This window comes from Gymnoscopelus braueri (assembly GCF_963280865.1).
Source record: "Gymnoscopelus braueri genome assembly, chromosome: 10".
In the NCBI taxonomy this organism is placed as follows: Eukaryota; Metazoa; Chordata; class Actinopteri; order Myctophiformes; family Myctophidae; genus Gymnoscopelus; species Gymnoscopelus braueri.
In genome coordinates, this window is record NC_137611.1 from 56,265,293 (window position 1) to 56,286,298 (window position 21,006).

Below are 21,006 nucleotides of genomic sequence, written 5' to 3' on the forward strand. Positions count from 1 at the left end.
GTTACCAAGTGGGTAGCAATTATGAAGAATTATAAAACTTGACATTATAAGTCATTATAACATGCTGTATAATGTGTTATGATTGCATTATACGTTGTTATGAATATTTATAACTGTAATTATCACGTGTTATAAGCATAATACAATGCATTTATACTTATAAGTCATTATAATAAGCTTTATAATGTGTTATGGTTATGCTTATAAAGCATTATGATTATTTATGAGCTCTTATACATCTGATTATACAGGGTTATTAGCAGATTATAATGCCTTATAAACATGTATATAATGCGTTATACACATGGGATGCATAGCAAGTGCTACCGTTGTTTGTTTATAATTATTCACAACAAATCTTTGGATTTGATGATAACTCCCGTGATCGCGCTAGTTTGAGTCGTCTAAACACTTCCTGTTTCTTTTTCCTCGGTAGCTTTCACTGTTTTAAAATACTGCACACTTTGCAGCTTTTGCACAGATAGCTTTTGTATCCTCTCATTATGTTTTTGAGCTCCTGATTATTTTCTTTCCCCAAATTCGACTTGTATTGTAAACAAGCCAGTGATGGAATACAAAACCGCCTCGTCCCAAAACACGCTCGCCCCGGGTATATCCAGCGGGCTCGGTCGGCAAAACAAATGTGGGTGAGTGTGTTTTGGGGCTGCGTGTCGTCAATGCGAGGGTGTTTAAGGACGACGGTTCAACCGTCGTTCTAAAACACCCTCACCCCGGGTCTAATCCGGCGGCCACGGTCCGCGGAAAAAATGGGGCAGTGTGTTTAAGGACGAGCGTTCCGTTTTCCACCCGGTTGCCGTTTTTTCCCTTGGCCTACAAATATATAAACTTGGGTCAGTGCAATGAATGGAGGAGTCTGATTTCACCTTCCCAGAGTAAAACGTCTTTGGTAAACCCAATACTTCTGATATCTGATAATAATTGCGAACGGGAGGCTTCGCCGCGCCTCCGCCCAAGTAAAGCTTACTATGAAACCGTGCTCGGGTTGTGTGTGTGAGGCTCTGCGGCTCTGTCTGTGTGCACTGTGTGCACTGCCTGCACTGCCTGTGTGCAGCCGCCAGAGTGCGCCAGAGTGCACTACTACAGTGTGGCTGAAATATAGCAGCTACAGTCAAGCTGCGTTCGCGTCTTACTTGTATCTAATAATCTAATCCTGATAGCATTATTGCAAACGCATGCGCAGTTGCCCACTACAGACGAACACCAAAACTCTCGCCCCAAAACAGTCACCCCGGGGGAAATCCGGTGGTATTCACCTGGTTTTCCTAAACGTAACCTCATTAAACTATGCCTAAACTTAACCTGGCTTATTCCTAAACGTAACCTCAGTAAAACTAATAATATGGCTAACCCTAAACTTATTTCTAACCTTATCCTCAGTTAAACAAATACAGGAATACAAGAACCGCTGTCTTACCAGCATGTATGGTATGCTATAACTGAGCTTAGTGAATGTTAGTGGTCATCTCCACTAACATTCAGGGAGAGCCACTGTCTGGACAGAAGATATAACCATCTGCTCCCCTGAAATGTTTTGAATCTAGTATCTCAGCATGGTTAGCAAGCAACGTTAGTGATCCTGCATGGCTACTTGTGAAAATAAAGTGAACTTTGCTATCTCGAAACCTTGGCTGTCGTCTGTCCATCTGTCGAGCCTGTCACACGTACAGGCTTCACCAGCACTTTTACTGCCAAGGAGGTCATGTGAACACGGTCTCTGCCATTCCAGCAAGTTATGCTAATGTGTTGGCCAGTAATATACTGGCGCTGTATTGAAAACACGGCTATATACAGTGTATTGTGAGCTCCCTTCAGTGGTGGAAAGTAACTAGATGTACTTAAGTAAAATTTTTTGTTACTTTTTACTTTACTAGAGTATTTCCAATTTACAATACTTTTACTTCTACTCTACTACATCTCAGAGGCAAATATTGTACTTTTACTCCACTACAATTATTTGATAACTTTAGTTACTAGTTACTTTTCAGATATAAATGACTATATTATAAAACATACATTAACCACTTAAGCCCTATTTTATACATACAGGTTATTTGAAAATAGCATATCTACAAGCTCACAAAGCGTCGTGATGTGACGCGTTGTGAGCTTGTAGATCTGCTATTTTCAAACATTACTACTTTTACTTTTGCTACTTTAAGTACATGCTGATGCCAATACTTTTGTACTTTTACTCAAGTAACATTTTGAACACAGGCCTTTTACTTGTAACAGAGTATTTTTATATTGTGGTATTGCTACTTTACTTAAGTAAAAATATCTGAGTACTTCTTCCACCACTGGTTCCCTTTGTGTTTCAGGGAGAGAAGGGAGCAAGTGGAGAGCCAGGAGCAGACGGACCGACGGGAGGGTTGGTGAGTTGTATGATGTCTTTTCTTTCCTTTGATCATGGTGGGATGTGCTGGAGATACAAGAGTACAATCTTTGTTTTTATATGACGAACCAGGTAGGTTCGTCATAAGGTTCTGTGAAGCCAGTAAGGAAGTAGTGAAAACGCTGCCGTTCTCATTAATGGCCTGGAGGGTGGCGCTATTTCCACTCTTGCTGGTTGCAGAAAACAATCCCGCCAGTGCAGTTCCAAGTCTTCTTTCATGATATCCTTTGTGTAAATGATGCTCCCGTTAATTAAAGAAGGGTGAGGTTTTATTGGTTCTACTGAATGAAGACCCACCCTCGCTCCCCTTCCCGCCCAATAGCATTAGTTGTGTCCATATATGTAAGCCTTGGGTCAATTGACGAGTATACATTACTCGCCAATGGCAGTCAATGAGTTAATACTTTCTTTTCATAACTATCAATGCGTCAAAAGTAATCAACAAACCATACCATAAAAATTGTCTCTATTTTCACAATAATTATCTGTGGAACTGAGTAAAAAAAATGTACTTCTCAACTCCTACAATCCCCAGTTCAAATATTGTGTGTGTGGGGGGGGGGGGGTCCCAGACAAACACTCACAGATACATGAATAGAAAGTCCATAACATCCTTAAGAGCCACCTGAAAGCCACGCTGCTTGTTCTGCTCCAGAAATAACCTGCACTGGGCCATGCAGCCACAATGTTTAACTGCTACACATATCAATGTAAACATACCGCCACACACACACACACACACACACACACACACACACACACACACACACACACACACACACACACACACACACACACACACACACACACACACATACACATTAATGTTTAGCTGCTACACTTACAGTATCAATGTAAAAATACCTCCACACACACATACATACACATTAATGTTTAACTGCTACACATATCAATGTAAAAAATACCTCCACACACACATACATAAACATCTATGTTTAACTGCTACACATAATGAGTGAGTATACATTTCCCCAGCGAGCGTCCATATTCTGGGCGAACATTCGAAAACAGTAGATATACAAGCCAAGAACCCCTTAGTTGAGAGAGATTGTATTTTGTTAATTTGTTTACACATTATCTTTTCTATTGATATGTTGAATTCATGTTAATATGTATTTTTACATTCGTCAAACATGGCTGCTTGGCTTGTAGATCGGACATTTTTGGCGAATGTTCCCTCCATAATAGGGATGCTAGGGTTCAAGTGGTAATTGTTTTAATCAAAAAGTAATGTTCCTTTCACGCAAAGATTTGGTGGCCCCCCTGTAGTAACTCTGAGGACCCCCTAGTGGTCCCAGACCCCCTGTTGAAGACCCCTGGTAGACATAATACGTTGAGCTTCCTGTCTCTCTAAACTCTCCTATGCAAATAAAGCAACACGTGCCAAAAATAATCATTACCAACTTCTATCGTCCAAACGGTATGGAAAACATTCCAAATGCAGCCGTTTAAACCCATTACACTCCTTAAGCACACACATACTGGCCTTTAAATAAGCATTTGACATCCTCTTTTACATTCAACTATTTACAGCAGGTATAGTGTGCTTTAGCTAAGAGCTACTGGCATTTACTATAGCAGTGGTTCTTATAGTCCGGGGACCCCCGGGGCCCCGGACCGTAACAAGTAACGTTCCCAACACTGATTATAACTAACCCTAAACCTCCCACTAACCTAACGTTAGTCGAACTATTGGGATGTCGGAATTATGGGAGGTTGGAATTATGGGATGGTGATACCAACAGTGGTGTAAAGTAACTAAGTACATTTACTCAAGTACTGTACTTAAGTAAAATTTTGAGGTACTTTTACTTTACTGAGTATTTCCAATTGCCTATACTTTTGCTTTTACTCCACTACATCTCAGAGGCAAATATTTTACTTTTACTCCACTACAATTATTTGAAAACTTTAGTAACTAGTTACTTTGCAGATATGCATGATTACATTATAAGACATACATTAACCACTTTAGCCCTATTTTATACCTAGGCTATTCTACCGATCTACAAGCTCACAAACGCATCGCGACGCGTTGTGAGCTTGTAGATTGGCTATTTTCAAATATTTTACTTTCGGTACTTTAAGTACATTTTGATACTTTTGTACTTTTACTCAAGCAAATTTTGAATTCTGGACTTTTAGTTGTAACAGAGCACTTCTACATTGCAATATTGATACTTTTACTTAAATAAAATATTCGAGTACTTTTTCCACCACTGGATACCAATAACAAATAACTTAAGGTTAGTTCCATTGATCCAAGCCGGAACACAATCGATTGATTGATCATTGAAATAAACATTCTCTGAAAATTCACGCATGTGAAATTTTTCACGATGCGATGCGTTGTGAGCTTGTAGATCAGCTAAGTTGTAAGTTTCTTTTTTTTTATGGAATTTATTTGACTAAAAAAAATAATTGGAAATCTTTTTAAATAAAAATGTAGAACATTTTCTTTTGACCCGTAAAAGTTGGTCCGCGACCACCAAAAAATGGGTCCCGAGCCACTGTCAGGAAACAGTGCTGTAGGGTACAGTATGTACTGTGTACTGTCATAATATTCATATTCATATTCATATTCATATTCATATTCATATTCATATTCATATTCATATTCATACAGGAAATCTCTCTCTGTGAACGCTATTTGTCCTCATAAATAAAGATTGTGTCCACAAACAAGTTGGCACGAGCTCTCTCTCTCGCACGCACGCACGCACGCACGCATGCACGCACGCACGCATGCACGCACGCACACACACACATAGTGTGGTCAGCGGTGTGTTTAAGGTCAGGGAGGGTGTTGTTTTGGGGGCGGTGGGTGGCTGGTCAACCGGGTGTTTGGTCTCATTCTGTATTTAGATCCTTTGTCGGTTCTGAGTTCAAAGCCTTCACCTCATTCTGATTGGTCCTTCCCTGCAGGTCCTGTCATCAGGATGCTATAGGAATTCATAGTTGTATTGAGAAAAATAATAACTTGGATTTCACAAAATCCAAAATCGTTTTTTCTCTCCTCTCCTCTCCTCTCCTCTCCTCTCCTCTCCTCTCCTCTCCTCTCCTCTCCTCTCCTCTCCCATCCTCTTCCCCCTCTCCTCTCCTCTCCTCTCCTCTCCTCTCCCCTTCGACCTTATCGTCAAATTGTTGGTCCTCACTGATGCTTATTCGGTCGACTCATTCGACTCACTCTGTGTCTCAGAGGAGGGCTGTGGACATAACAGTTCAGAAACCTGCCTACCAGTCACATCATCGGTAGGCAGGTTTCAAACTTTGTGTTTTTTATTTCATTAATGCAAGAACAATGGCTTCTATTTCAGCATGCTAACTTTCCAGGAAGGGAAAGGCTAGTTTCTATTAGCTTTGAATCCCCATCGATGATGTCACTGGTAGGCAGGTTTCTGAACTGTCCACAGCCCACCAATGAGACTCGGGGTGAGTAGAGGGAAATGGTACCATATTATGAGCATTAATGAGGAGCAACTATATGAAGATAAGGTTAAAAATGGGTGCCGTGCTCGTTTACGCCCTATATTTCTGCTATTTTCAAAAAAATATTTTGAAAACGTGTGAAATGGGACATTCTGCATAATGGGAACTTTTACTTTTGTTACTTAAAGTATATTTTGATGCCAACACTTTTGTACTTTCACTCAGGTCAATTTTGAATACCAGACTTTTACCTGTAACAGAGTATTTCGACATGGAGGCATTGATACTTTTACTTAAGTAAAAACATGTGAGTACTTCTTCCACACCTGGTAAAAGACAAACGTAGACAAACGTCAGAGTGGTCGGTGAATGAAAGAAGTGTTTATTGTAGCGTTAATGACTCATACAGCGTAGTGAGTGTTTACCTTAACACCAGACTGTGTGGGACTCTGGTTCTCAAAATTTTCAGACCGTGACCCCCCAAAAAAAATCTCCTATTTGAACTGACGACCCCCCACCCCCTAGCCTGGTAAACCATCCCGGTGGCGTGAATTCACATTATCATGAATGTCTTCTGGAAAGCGGTCTGGCCCCATGAAGCGCTGGGTGGGTGTTTTTTACACAAACCAAAAATCACACCCAGTGTGAAGTGAGTGCATGGTGCCTTCAATGAGTGGTTAGTGAGCCCGCCTAGGGAGCCAGAGGCCCTGGTTGCCCCAGGTACGATTCCAGGCCAGGCCAGCAAATGTGTCGATGAAATGAAATTTGTCCCTGAGCAAGACTCTTAACCCCTAATTGCTCACAGGCCCTCATTGGAAACAAGACCGCAAGGACTTTCATGAACGGACCTGTTAAAGGAATTATCCTTATTTCATTAAGCTATTATATTAGCCTAAGACTGCTTTAAAATAACTTTATGATGGCAGAAACATCTTTTAAGGATTTTTACTCGTTTTAAGTATTTTTACTTAATGTATTTACATTTAAATATTTTTACTCACTGAAGTATTTTTTAAGTATTAAAGTACTTTTACTCAAATTGTAGATGGGTCATTTTAGTGTGTGTGTGTGTGTGTGTGTGTGTGTGTGTGTGTGTGTGTGTGTGTGTGTGTGTGTGTGTGTGTGTGTGTGTGTGTGTGTGTGTGTGTGTGTGTGTGTGTGTGTGTGTGTGTGTGTGATTTAAGTGGACAGACATACACACACGGTCAAATGTAGGAGTGGTTGGCACCACTCAAAAAGTGGAGGAGCCAATCAGCGTCTGCGATCAGGGCCCCGTGATCATGGCAAAATGATCGCCAAGCCCCCACAACCGAGAGGGAGCAGTGAAGCCAAATGGACATGGTGGCTGATTGTAGGCAGTGGTGTAAAGTAACTAAGTACATGTACTCAAGTGTAGGCCTACTTAAGTAAAAATCTGAGGCATTTTTACTTTACTTGAGTGTTTCCAATTTTCAATACTTTTACTTCTACTCCACTACATCTCGGATCCAAATATTGTACTTTTACTCCACTACAATTATTTGAACAGTTTAGTTACTAGTTACTTTGTAGATTTGGATTATTATTTCAAAACATACATTAACCACTTCGGCCCTGTATACATTTCAGCTATTTTTGAAGATTTGTATACATTTGAAAACTTGAATTTCTCATAATGAATAATGAATGAATTTCTCCATAATGAGTACTTTTACTTTTGGTACTTTAAGTACATTTTGATGCCTATACTTTAGATTTTGTTACCTCTCCATTATTGTTTAACTATTCCCGCGACCGCGTTGGTTATCAGCCTATACCTCCACCCTAACAAGCACTTGGAATTGTAGGAGTTGAGGCATTACATTTAGTTTCACTCGGCTCCACAGACTAATATTGAGAAAATAGTAGATCTGCTATTTTCAAAAATCTTGGTAATATTTGACAATGTGGCCAACGTTTGACCATTTTTATAGTAGGCCTATAGTTTGTTGATAACTTTTGGTCTTCTTTATTTTATTTTACTTGGTTATTGTTTGTCTACGAAATGAACACTGCTTATAGGGGACACAAAGTAGAATCACAATAGAAATGATCTGCAATCAATACCCTAACAGAAGCTAAAATCCATGACTGTTTTTTTTGTCAATCTTTCATTTTAACCAATCCATATGGTAGATTATGTTAACTGTGTTGGTCTCCCTTCTCTTCTACTGACACATTTAGAATATGGTCAAGTACGACACCTACTGGTGGACAAGTGTTACTGCACGACAGATAGCAATCAGATAGCAATGTATCTTGTAGATGAAGGATTTAATTAGTGGTCGTGTGATGGGGTCTGGGTTCAAATCCCTGGTAGGCAGAGGTGGACATGTACTCATACTTAACCCATTAAAACTGGGCAGATCTACAAGCTCCCTGGTACTGTATGTGTGTGCGTGCGTGCGTGCGTGTGTTTGTATTACTATATTTGTGAGGTTTCTGTTGACTGGTATTGACAGTCTTATACGCGAGGGGTATATTTTTATTTCCCCCCCAAAAAATATCAAAATAATTGAAAAATACGGCCCCTCAAACATTAGAAGGCCAATATCAGTCACCAGAACAAAAGACGGGTGTTTTTGATGAATCTAGCATGGTTAAAATGGAGTTTGAAGTTACTGTGGGTATAGGAAGGTCTGATAAAATGAATATCAAATATCTAGATAATGAATCAAGCAACTTAAAAACTGTCTGGGGCGAAACACAAAAGCCTGAGTAGACGTTAAAATGACCCCAAACATTCTTAAACTACTGTAAGTGAAATATCCCTTTAAGTAAATGCACCATTAATTGTAACATGGTGAATGATATGTGTTTCAGGGGAAGATGGGTCTTCCAGGGCCATCGGGTGTGACTGGACCTCCAGGACCACAGGTGAGTGTGTGTGTGTGTGTGTGTGTGTGTGTGTGTGTGTGTGTGTGTGTGTGTGTGTGTGTGTGCGTGTGTGCGTGTGTGCGTGCGTGCGTGCGTGCGTGCGTGCGTGCGTGCGTGCGTGCGTGTAGATCTGCTATTTTCACAATATTTGTAATCATATTGAACTTTTGAAATGGGACATTATGCATAATGAATACTTTTACTGTTTCACGTTTACTCAAGTAAATGTTGAATAACGGACTTTTACTTGAAACAGTATGTCTTCATTGTGGTATTGTTACTTCTACTTAAGTAAAATAAATGTGAGTACTTCTCCCATCAAAGGGACCTCCTGGTGTGACTGGACCTGCAGGAGCTGATCAGGGATCTAAGGTATGTCACACTGATTGATCGATCGATTGATCGATTGATTGATTGATTGATTGATTGATTGATTGATTGATTGATTGGGATCAAACGTACGATTGAACGCTCGATCAAAGATTGATTGATTCAGGGAAATTCTCACCCTAGAGTTTCACTATATCACTGTTAGGATAAGTAATTGAGTGTGCGTGAGTGTGTGCGCGTGTATTCAATCATAATGGTTACGTTAACATGTGTACTGCAGGGTAACGCAGGGCCTCGTGGATCGGATGGTATTCCAGGTTTACCAGGACTTAAGGTAAATGACTGCTCCTTTTCAAAGTAGCCTGTTGATTGATTGAATATTTTATTAGGCATACATGTAAAAACAGCACAAGTACAGTTAATAACATTTTGTCTAAAAGGTCCGTACAAAAAAGTCCTTGTGGTCTTGTTGCCATTGAGGCCCTTGGTATTCAATTCATAGTCAATGTGTGAATCACTCTATGTACTTTATATATTATGTGTCTGTGTGTTGGTTTGTTGGTTGGTTGGTTCTTTTTCTTATGGTTTATGGGGACAGTATCCATAGACGAGCTGAGAACAGTACCATGGTGTTTAAAGTGGATGTTTTTGTGTTCGCTGGCTCCCGGGTTGCCAGGTCATGTGTGTGAATCAAGCGCCGGTGTTGCCACATCCGCGAAACAAGCGGACCATGATGCGCGCGTGTGTGTGTTGGAACTGTTGCAGGTACCAAGTACTAAGTCACTTTTTATGCCTGATGTACTGTCTGTGCACAGCGCATAACCCAAATTGCACATGTTAGTAAAAAAACAGGTTAAGCGAGCAGTTGTATGCACACTGCAATGACCACAGCAGCAGTCTGACACTGCAGGAATGATTGCGCAACTACATAGCAGCGCTCTGTGGACGCGTCTATACATAAGGGACATGTACACTGTATTGTCAGTCATAAGGGACATAAGGGGCATGTGTGCTGTGTTGTGACATTACATATTTCATCTCCAGGGAGATACGGGACACACAGGGGCCATGGGGTTGCCGGGCAACAGAGGACTTCCCGGGTTCAACGGTGACAAGGTAAACTCATCAGAACTTTGACAAACGTAGAATAAAGAGTTTCCATCCATCCATCCATCCATCCATCCATCCATCTATCTACAGTATCAGTACTGTTTTGTAATTGTTTGTAATTGTTTGCAGGGAGAGGCAGGGTCACCAGGTCCAAAAGGAAACCAGGTAAGATGTTTTATAATCAAGACTTAGTCGTGCTGTACAACTGTACCTCTGACAATGTTTTACACCATCTCTAAAGTACCAAAATGTGTTCCTTTCAAAATTTATTATACTACAGTGCATACTGCCCTACTTATTAGTATTAAGGTCCTTACACACCGGGGCGATTTTTTCGTGCGAATAATACGCTTTTTTAAAAAACCTTATAAAGTCAATGCAAGCGTACATGGCGCGAAAAAGCGAAGCGAAAAAGCGTCTTTTAATTATTCGGAACGAGTCCGAATTTTGCGTATATTCGCACATTCGCCGGTGTGTAACCGCCTTTAATCATAGAACATAGTGTGAATACATGATGTTAATACTGTTCTGTACATAGTAAGGATTGCTTAATAATCAAATGTATAATGAACAAACCATACATGGGACTGACAGGGGAAACATCTTGTTGTCAGATCAACTGCACACCCAACACAGCAGGAGGTCATGTGAAGAAGTTACACGATTCTGTTTACAAAACAATAAGGTGTACGTGCTGTGAGTTTGTACATCTGCTATTTTTGGAAAATCTTGAACACAAAAATCTTCTATTCTGGGGGCACGACCCATATTTTCAGATGGGGGTCCGTGGCCAAATACATATTAATTTGGCTGGACATAGTCCGATTGAGACCTAGCTCTGTTTGGAACCTCGCCCTGCGTTGCACTCCGGGAGAGTTCGGGACCGGTAGATTATAAGCTTTTTCTGCACATCGTATCCACAAAGTAAAGGCAGTCCAGCGAGCAAAAAGATGTCTGCGGTATAGTCGGAAAGTAACGTTTAAGTGACCCTATTAACTCAGTTGATATAATATAACATGATTAAAAAAAAACACTGTATTTACATTTATTTATTTATTTATTTATTCGCACAATAAAAAAATGTTACAAAGGTAACATTAACATTAAAACATTAAACATTAAAACAACGCAGAAATAAGTGCAGGTGAGAAAAGAAACCCATAAAGGGCTTATAAAGGGTTCTCACCTAAAAATAATAAACAAGTAGTTAAACATAATAATCAAGTTAAACATAATAATCAAACATAAGACACGACAAACAACAAATACCTTGTGTGCAGTTGAATGTGTGGGTGCGAGTGTCTGTGTATTGAGTGTGCGTGTGTGTGCACGTGCCTGCACATGTGTGTCAGTGTGTGTGTGTATGCAGAAAGCTACGTTATATGGTAGAAGCAAGTGGAGAGGCTTGATTCATCAGGCTGGCCCTCAGTCTATGTTTAAAGTTACTGAGTGAAGATGAGGAGTTGGCAATAAGTATGTGTGTATTCCAGAGTAGAGAACCTCTGTCTTTAATGGTCTGGAGAACTGGCTATGGGTGGTACGGCTGAAGGGAGGATGGAGATTATCGGATTGTCTAGTATTATAATTATGAACTTGCGAGTTGGTCTTAAAATATTCTTTAAAAGGTGTAGGAAGCATATTTGAAAGGTAAGTGCATTTATAGATGAAAGAACAGGCCTGAACTGTGTTAATGTCATAGATAGACAATACATATAGTTTTTTAAACAGAGGAGCAGATGGAGCCAAATAGTTAGAAGAAGTAGCTATTCTTACACATTTCTTTTGAGTAATGAGTAATTTGTGTAAATTAGATGGATATGTACTTGCCCAAACGATATTAGGCAAGCCTGATGAACCAAGCCCCTGATTCTGATGATACCAAGTGATCTTGAAACTTTGTTGGTTACTGTAAGTGTAGTGAAGGGAATACAGCTATACTGAATTTGGGATGCTGATTGCTATTGTTCACTTGGTTCATGTCGGTGTGTCGGCCAGAACACCACTTTAGGGGCCCTCATTCCAGATATTAAAGAATAGGACAGAGAGAGGCTTGATGCTGGGTTTTCTCCTTTTACTTTCTCTTTTTCAGCCACAGACATGGAGTACAGTTCAACAATAATACACATGTGTGTGTGGTTTTCTGGGAATAAACAGAATAGTGACAAAACAAGTGCATTAATAAAGTGGTCTGTACCAATAATTACACATCAAACCAGTCAAATGGTGTCATCTAGCTGGAGAGATAAAATATAACAATAGTATACACTTCAGAGCTTAGAATTAAGAATAGCAGTTGTATATCCAAATACAATCCTATATGTATAGGAACTGTCATAACCCAACTGTGACTAGAAATGACTGTAGCCTGAATGAGGCAGAATGCATCAGCATGACATGACAAATAAACAATAAACAGTCATAAACTCATATGCAGTAGTTATTCCTAATAACCAACATATTAAGGACTTGTGAGAGAATGGCTATGTTGGCTATGTTTTAGGCATCTTACACTCTGTTTGACTGTGTTGTGAGGAGCTGCTGTGAGGAAGCTGCTGTGAGCTGCAGCGTAAAGCAGTCAAACTGAATGGTTTATCAACAATCCGATCATAGAATACATCTACAGTCTGGACAAATGGATTGTATATACTACTATTATAACTTTTAAAAAGTATTTTTAAGTCTTTTTATCCTCTTAATCGTGGGTTCTAGACGCCCATGTGCGTGGAGGCTAGCGTTAGCATAGAAGCTAATGCTCCTCCAAACGTTTTCTCCAGCCGGCGTGGCTCGTCCTTAGTGGACCGAAAGAGCAGGGAACTCTCCTGTTTCAAGAGCCCTGAACCCTCTACGGCCACACGGAGCTAACAACTACCGGGATTAGGATCAATAAGAGCAGGGAACACTCCAGTAAGAGCCCTGAACACTCTTCTGGACCAATCGCCCCTACCGCGGTGTGGCTCGCTTTCAGCCAGGATCCGGGGTGTAATGGCGGACGGTACTGTGGTGGACAATGACTCGGCTGGCCGTGGACCGGCAACAAAACGTGTTCATTCACGCACGAAACCCATAATCTACAAGACATCTGACGGGCAAGTGATTGTGGAGGATGAGCTTCTTAACTTCTTGGCCATCAAAGTCAAAACATTAAGCCAGGATGACATTGTGTTGCTGGCCATTAACACATTCGACTCTGCTGAAATAGAATCATCTAAGAAAATGCTGTTTGAAGTTTGTCCCTCCACAACTCTTCGCTGCATATCACACAAAGGGCTAAATAAGGATGCCAGCAATATCAAGCTGTGTCTCAGGGTACTGAATGAATGTGGGGAGGATATTCCCCCGTTTGTCTCCCACTACCTGGATGATCTACCGCCAGTGTCTTACTCCAGCATGGACGTATCCTGTCTACTCAGGAGAATGGAGCAGCTCTACTCAGAGGTCTGTGCACTAAAGCATATATCAGGTCGCCAGGCTGACATTTGTGAAAATGTTCGGGCTGATACGGTGGCCATCAACGCTCGTCTGAGTGCTCTGGAGCACCCTGTCGCCGCTGATTCGGTACAACATGAGGTCCAGGCTGCTGCCCCAGCTGAAGACCCACCAACGACTTCACCACCGAACACACCGGTGATGGTGCGGGACCGAGGGGAAGCATCAGCGCCAGTGGTGAGTACAACAGATCCACCGGCTGTATGGAGTGCTGTAGTAAGGAACGGGCGGCGTAGACAAGGACCAGCGACGGAGTTGTCTGGTCCAGGTCAGCGGAATCCCATGTCAGCAGGATGGGGGAAGAAGACAGGCGCTACGGCTGTGGTTGTAAACGGAGCAGGGAGCTCTGTAGGTCGGGCGAGGAAACCGGCAGCAGCGGCTATCATTGGTACAGGAGCTGTAAGTACCATAAAGATAATTAAGACCAAATTAGTGAGTGTGTTTGCCATCAAATTCCACCCTGATTTGGACCCCTTAATTTTATCTGACTATCTTAAAAGTCAACTTGGCCGTGATGTCACTTGTCACAAGATTGAGACAAAAAACAGTAGATTTGGCTCTTTTAAAATCACAGCTGAATGCAATGAAGTTAGTGAAATGTACTGTCCTGATATCTGGCCTGAGGGTGCACTTGTACGGCGCTACTTTGAGCCCCGCAAGTCTGGAGTAACTGGAGCCAATATTCGTGCAGCTGTGGGGTCACTACCTCAAAACCCCTCGAACTTGTCATGAAGATTGTATCATATAATGCCCGTGGCCTCCGTGTGGGACACAGTGCTGCTGATAAAGCAAGACGCTTAGTTGTTGACTCTCTGTTGGAAGAGTGCGACATAATGTGCCTACAGGAGACATGGCTTTCCAAGCAAGATCTGGATAAACTGAACTCTTTACATGTCAACTTCCATGGTACTGGTGAATCCACCACTGACCTTTCCTCTAAAATAACGAGGGGGAGAATACCTGGTGTGAAAGTGGTCAGACTTAATGTGGATTGGGCCATAGCAATAGAATTAACATATGATGACAAGTCATTTATACTCTTGAATGTATACATGCCGTATGAGTCAGTACAATCTGAAGATGAATTTCTGAATAGACTAGCATTTATACAGTCCTTCATTCAGGTTAATGATTCCACATGTGTGTTTACCATTGGTGATTTTAATGCTGATTTATCAGATAATAATGCATTGTTTGCAAAGCACCTGTACCTGTTTTGTAAAGACTCTAAGCTAATTATCTCGAGTAAATCTATGTTACCTGACACTACCTTTACGTTCATTAGTGATGCATGGCACAGCTGATGCACATGCCTGTATGGACAGCATGGAGGTGTGTTATGGGCTGGCCATTTCAGATCACATGCCGATGGTAATGAATATTAATATTGACAATATTCCCACCTCTATCAACATTGATCCTGGTATTAAATCAGGAAGGATAGACTGGTCAAAACTAACCAGTGAGGATATTGCCTGTTACACTGCCACAACTGATAAACTGCTTGATTGTATTGTCCTGCCCAAGGAGACACTATACTGTGATAACCTGAACTGCAATAACGTGCAGCATGGCACTCAACTGTGTGCCATGTATGATTATATTGTAGAGGCTCTTATAGCTTCGGGTAGGCAGTTCTGCAAAAAAGGGAAAAAAAAGGTGCACAACAATAAGCCTGGTTGGCACACTTTTGTGGCTGAGCATCATTTGGCGGCCAGGACAGCTTTTAAATGCTGGAATGATTCTGGTAGGCCCAGACAAGGTTCTGTGTTTGAGGAGAAAAAACTCACCAATGCAAAATTTAAATATGACGTTCGATCTGTAAAAAGACAGGAGAACACTCTGAGAGCTGATTCATTGGCTAGTAAACTACAAAGTAAAGACCTCTATGATTTTTGGAAAGAGGTTAAAGTTATGAACAACAGTAAAACCTCCTTACCCTCTAACATTGAGGGTGCTTGTGGCCCGGTTGAAATTGCTGAAGTATGGAGGAAACACTATCACAAATTATTTAACTGTGTAAGAAGTGGCACTGTGGCAATAGGTCAGGTTGATCCTTCAGAAAATGTACTGATCAGGTCTGATGATGTGGTTGATGCCATAAGGTTGTTAGACAACAATAAGGCTTGTGGCATGGATCACATAACAGCATAACATTTAAAATTTGCTAGCAACAAAATCTGCTCAATATTGGCCCTGTGCTTCACAGGACTGATGGGTCATGGTGTACTACCAGAAGCAATTACTTCTGTGCAATTAATACCTGTCATTAAAGACAAGGCAGGGAAACTTAACAGCATTGACAACTACAGACCTATCGCTCTGGCAAGCATCCTCTCCTAAGTCTTGGAGAGAATACTGCTTGAGCGCCTGGAACTATATGTCCTGACTGCTGATAACCAGTTTGGATTAAAAAAGAAACACGGAACAGACCTATGCATATTTGCACTTAAAAAACTAATTGCCAACTACAGTAACCATAATTCCACTGTTTTCCTATGCTTCATTGATGCATCTCGAGCTTTTGATAGGATCAACCATTTAAAACTGTTTCAGAAACTGCTTGATAGAGGCACACCAAAACTCATTGTACGGGTGTTTTGGTATGCAAATCAGAAAATGCATGTCAAATGGGGCAATGCATTATCCGCCCAATTCTCTGTTAGTAATGGGGTACGCCAAGGGGGGATTTTGTCCCCTGTCTTATTCAACGTCTATATGAATGATCTATCAGTTGAACTAAATAAGTGCAATACGGGATGTATAGTAGGAAACACTATTATCAATCACCTGATGTATGCTGATGACCTGGTTGTACTAAGTCCGTACAGTGGAGGGTTACAACAGCTACTGAAAATTTGCTCTAAGTATGGCACTGATCATGACATTATATATAATGCAAAAAAAAGTAGTGTCATGATTGTGAGAAGTAAGGATGACAAGAAATTAGCTTTTCCAGCCTTTTCTTTAAGTAACAGTCCTCTATCATTGTGTCAGGAAATTAAGTATCTGGGCCACATCTTTACTGATAACCTCCAAGATGATAGCATACTTTATGCCCAGGCCAATATGCTGCTTCGAAGGTTCAGCATGTGTTCTGATCCTGTTAAATGTGCTCTATTTAAAGCATTTTGCACTCCCATGTATACAGCCTTCTTGTGGAGCTCATACAAGAAGGGTAGTATGCGGAGGCTCAAGGCAGCATACAATGATGCCTTGAGGATTCTACTTAAGGTCCCCAGATGGCATAGTGCCAGTCACTTATTTGTGAGAAGTGGTATACACACCTGTGAGGCTCTCTTAAGGCACTCTATGTATGGGTTCATGTCTCGCCTGGATGAGTCCAGGAATAGTATTATTGAGGATATAGTCAATCCTGGGAAAAGTTGTCTCCGGTACTCATCCAGACTACGGAATCACTGGAGAAATAGTCTTTATGTGTGATTTGTATGTAATAGTATGTCCTTGTCTATATGATGTGTTTTTATCTATTTTTTATTTTTTTACTTTCTTAATTTGTTTGTTTTTATCTGTATGAAATATGGACCCCCTGTGTGTCTGGAATAAAGTTTGAATTGAATTGAATTGAATGACAGTGTATACATTAACCCAAATAAATCATCCCTGAATGTCAGCCATTACTGTCAAGCATGGAGCTAATTCAGACAGTAGATATTAGCATAGCAACAGGTACAGTACAAGCTTAGATAGCACTTAGCTTAGTTAGCACTTTACAAACTTAATGAGCATGTTTTAGTTCCATAAATATTATTAACATCAACAATGAACTTACATGGTCATTGACGCACACAACACACTCTAGTTAGGAGCAGACTCAAACTAACTGAATTAACAAGATGGAAAATTAAAGATGGCTGAATACTCTGTATTGACGTCAGGAATGTCTCTGAGAATGTCCGTGGCTTTCAGAGCGTCTCGCTGTCTCACTGGATTTGACCCGCTATTCAGAATAAAGGCACTTGGATAGTTTTAGCTTGGCAATCAGTGTTCACAGTCAGACCTCTAGAAATGTAATATCAGAATGCCAACGAATGATACATAGAATTAAATGCTTAAATCTATAAGTTGGGGGCCTTTTCTACAGTAAGTATGTGCTCTTTCCAAGACAATTTATCATCCACTAAGACCCTTAGAAATTTGGTGGATGAAATTTGACTAATTTCAATCCCACCAATAGAAATCTTAGCTGATGTTCAAACCCTGTAACCCTTGTATCACCATACAAACCCTGAAATGGACATTTAATTTTTTTTGTATACAATATGCAAGTTTTCAAGTTTTGTCCAATGGTGGCATTTCTTGGCTGCCAGCAGCTCAATCCATTTGCCGTTATGTTTCCATACGAATTACTGTTAAAGGAGAATACCGGACAAATTAAGTGTTGTCTTTGATGTCTCGTTACTCACCTATCGACGTGAAAAGTGGCGTTCTTTTTTTCCATAGATTCCCCTGTCGTCATTTTTTAAACCCCCTCCGTTGTCATAATGGGAGCGCGTGGGTTAGGGAGATTCGTCTATTATAACCAATGCAAAGTTGTTTTTTTCTCTACTGCTAGTCATTGTGGAGTCTCATGATAGTCAAACATGCGCTGAAATTTCCTGCTAGGCCACCGTTAATGGCGAACGACTTAACACTGGTTGCTTGTTTCCAGAACCTGGCAACACGAGTTGCCAGGTCAAAGACAACACTTAATTTGTCCGGTATTCTCCTTTAACCCATTTAGACCGGGAAAGCATCTGTCATAGATTTGAACAACTTTAACCATTATCTTTGGCTATTAAAAAATAGCAGATCTACAAGCTCGTAGCGTGGCACAGAGTGCCGTGCTATGAGCTTGTAGATCAGCATTTTTTTTAAAGCATGAAAATGTGTGCAAATCTTGTATATATATTTTCTATATTTTTTTAACTCAAATCTTTGCTTCTGGGGACAGTTAAAAAAAAAAAAAAAAACGTATGTTGCTATAATCAGTGGTTCTCAAACTTTTTCATGTCAAGGACCCCCAAAATGATATGTATTTGGCCGCGGACCCCCATCTCAAAATATGGTTTTCCAGGGACCCCCCAGAAGCAAAGATTTGAGTTAAAAATGTTCGCTTAAAAAATATATATAATATATATTCACAAAATGTAAAGATTTTTTCAAAAATAGCAGATCTACAAACTCATAGCGCGGCACTCGGTGCCGCGCTATGAGCTTGTATATCTGCTATTGTGTGTTTAAATCCGGTTTCTGTCGTTCGATAAGTACTCTGATAACGGGTACTGCACTATCTCAGTAAATATTTAGGAAAGAAGACAACACTATTTTGTCTCTGTCCTTGCGGATTTGCTTTTGTGTGACGCTGTACTATGATCAAGTAGGGCATTCATTTACGAAAAAACGATTTGTAGCTTGACGATCAAACTACTAGATTAATGTACTACTAACTCCAGCATAGAAGCATAATGATAGCAGATAAGCCATTATGGCTGTGAGGCTCTAGCATTGTGCATTCACACTTTTTTCCTTGTTTTTTGTTTTTCTCCTTAATTTCAGGGTTATAAGGGCACTGATGGAGAGCCCGGCACTCCTGGGACACCTGTAAGTGACATGTCACATTGCATATTTCATTCTGTATGTTTTATAATGTAATCATTTATATCTGCAAAGTAACTATAGTAACTAACGTTTTCAAATAATTGTAGAGGAGTAAAAGTATAATATTTTCCTCTGAGATGTAGTGGAGTAGCAGTACAAGTATTGGAAATTGGAAATACTCAAGTAAAGTACAAATACCTCAAAATTGTACTTAAGTAGAGTACTTGAGTACATGTTCTTAGTTATTTTCCACCACTGCTATTAACTAAGCTGACCAAATATTAGTCGTTCTGGTGTCAATCTGCACTACTGTACTTTAATTCCAAAGTAATTGCATGTGAGCGCCTCTTCAAACGGTATTGAGTGCAAAGTGATGTCCAATCATCTGGTTGATCCCAAATACAATAGACCACTGTTTACCAAACAGTGGGTCGGGACCCATGTTTAGGTCGCGGACCAATTTTTGTGGGTCGCAGAAAATATCTATTTTTTTCATTTCCTTCATTTAAAATATATATATTATTTCAAAAGATTAAAAAAGTTTAAAATAAAAAAGATAATGAATTATTTCATAAATAGAATAAAACAATCAAAATCATTTCTATAAATAAATAATTTATTTTTTGGTAGTGAAAATAGTAGAGCTTGTAGAACTGCTATTTTCACTAGTTTGGGTCCCGGGCAAAAGTCTCATGTCTCTTTTGGGTCTGGAGCTAAACAGCTTGGGAACCCCTGCTGTAGACAGAGTGCAGCTTTGCACAGTTTAGTGCATATAAGTGTCACCCATTGCAGTACCAAAGGTTTGTTGCACTGGAAACAATTCTTTGTTCTGCCACAAATGCATTGAATACGTTCAGAATGTCTGCAGCTCATCTGGACATGATATTTATACTGGAAACGTCAACAGATAGATAGCAAACTAGAATAGATCTAACCCGTGTAAGTTTCCCCGTTTATTTTAACCCATTGAGACCGGGAACGCGTCTGTGTATTTCTGTTATTTATTTGGCTATTAAAAAAATAGCAGATATAGAAGCACTCGGTGCCGCGCTATGAGCTTGTAGATCTGCTATTTATTTATTTTTAAATCAAGGGATTTTTTTTTACATTTTTTACATACAAACATTTTTCGAATCGGCCTCAGGTCTTAATGGGTTAAAATATATATTTCATATATATATAAAATCTTTTCATTGTTTTCTTTATTTTTCCAATGAAATATAAATATTTAATCAAGATACTATTTAAACTCCCTCAATACAGTATACATTTTGCATCTCTGATTTGACAAACTAATACATAAAAGGTTGGATCCATAGGATTGGAGTTCAATGACACATGTAAACCCTATAGTACATCCTATTCACTTTGACATGCACACTAGCATAGATAGATAGATAGATAGATAGATAGATAGATAGATAGATAGATAGATAGATAGATAGATAGATAGATAGATAGATAGATAGATAGAGTGAGATGAATACAAATAAAGGTTCAAATGTGCCATCATGCTCATTTGAGCACGGCTGGAGAGCCTGTTTCAAACCAATCGGATCACTGGGTCGGGACTATAGCTGTTGTTTCTGTCTCCAGGGTGGAGCAGGAATCAGAGGGAGCAAAGGAGAGGTGAGAGGGCAACACACACACACGCACACACGCACACACGCACGCACACACGCACACACACATGGATGTCGGTTCTGTAATATTTCCGAACA

General features: G+C 40.2%; 1 protein-coding gene across 1 annotated transcript in view; it reads left to right on the plus strand.

The window, feature by feature from the left end:
* The window catches only part of LOC308093704 (uncharacterized protein), a 75,085-nt gene that overhangs the window by 47,276 nt on the left and 6,803 nt on the right, over positions 1–21,006 (plus strand). The window contains exons 21-28 of the mRNA XM_080440031.1: positions 2,340–2,393; positions 8,705–8,758; positions 9,083–9,130; positions 9,369–9,422; positions 10,133–10,204; positions 10,328–10,363; positions 19,244–19,288; positions 20,882–20,914. Of these exons, the coding sequence (XP_080296157.1) occupies positions 2,340–2,393; positions 8,705–8,758; positions 9,083–9,130; positions 9,369–9,422; positions 10,133–10,204; positions 10,328–10,363; positions 19,244–19,288; positions 20,882–20,914 (396 nt within the window). The remainder of the gene's footprint in view (positions 1–2,339; positions 2,394–8,704; positions 8,759–9,082; positions 9,131–9,368; positions 9,423–10,132; positions 10,205–10,327; positions 10,364–19,243; positions 19,289–20,881; positions 20,915–21,006) is intronic.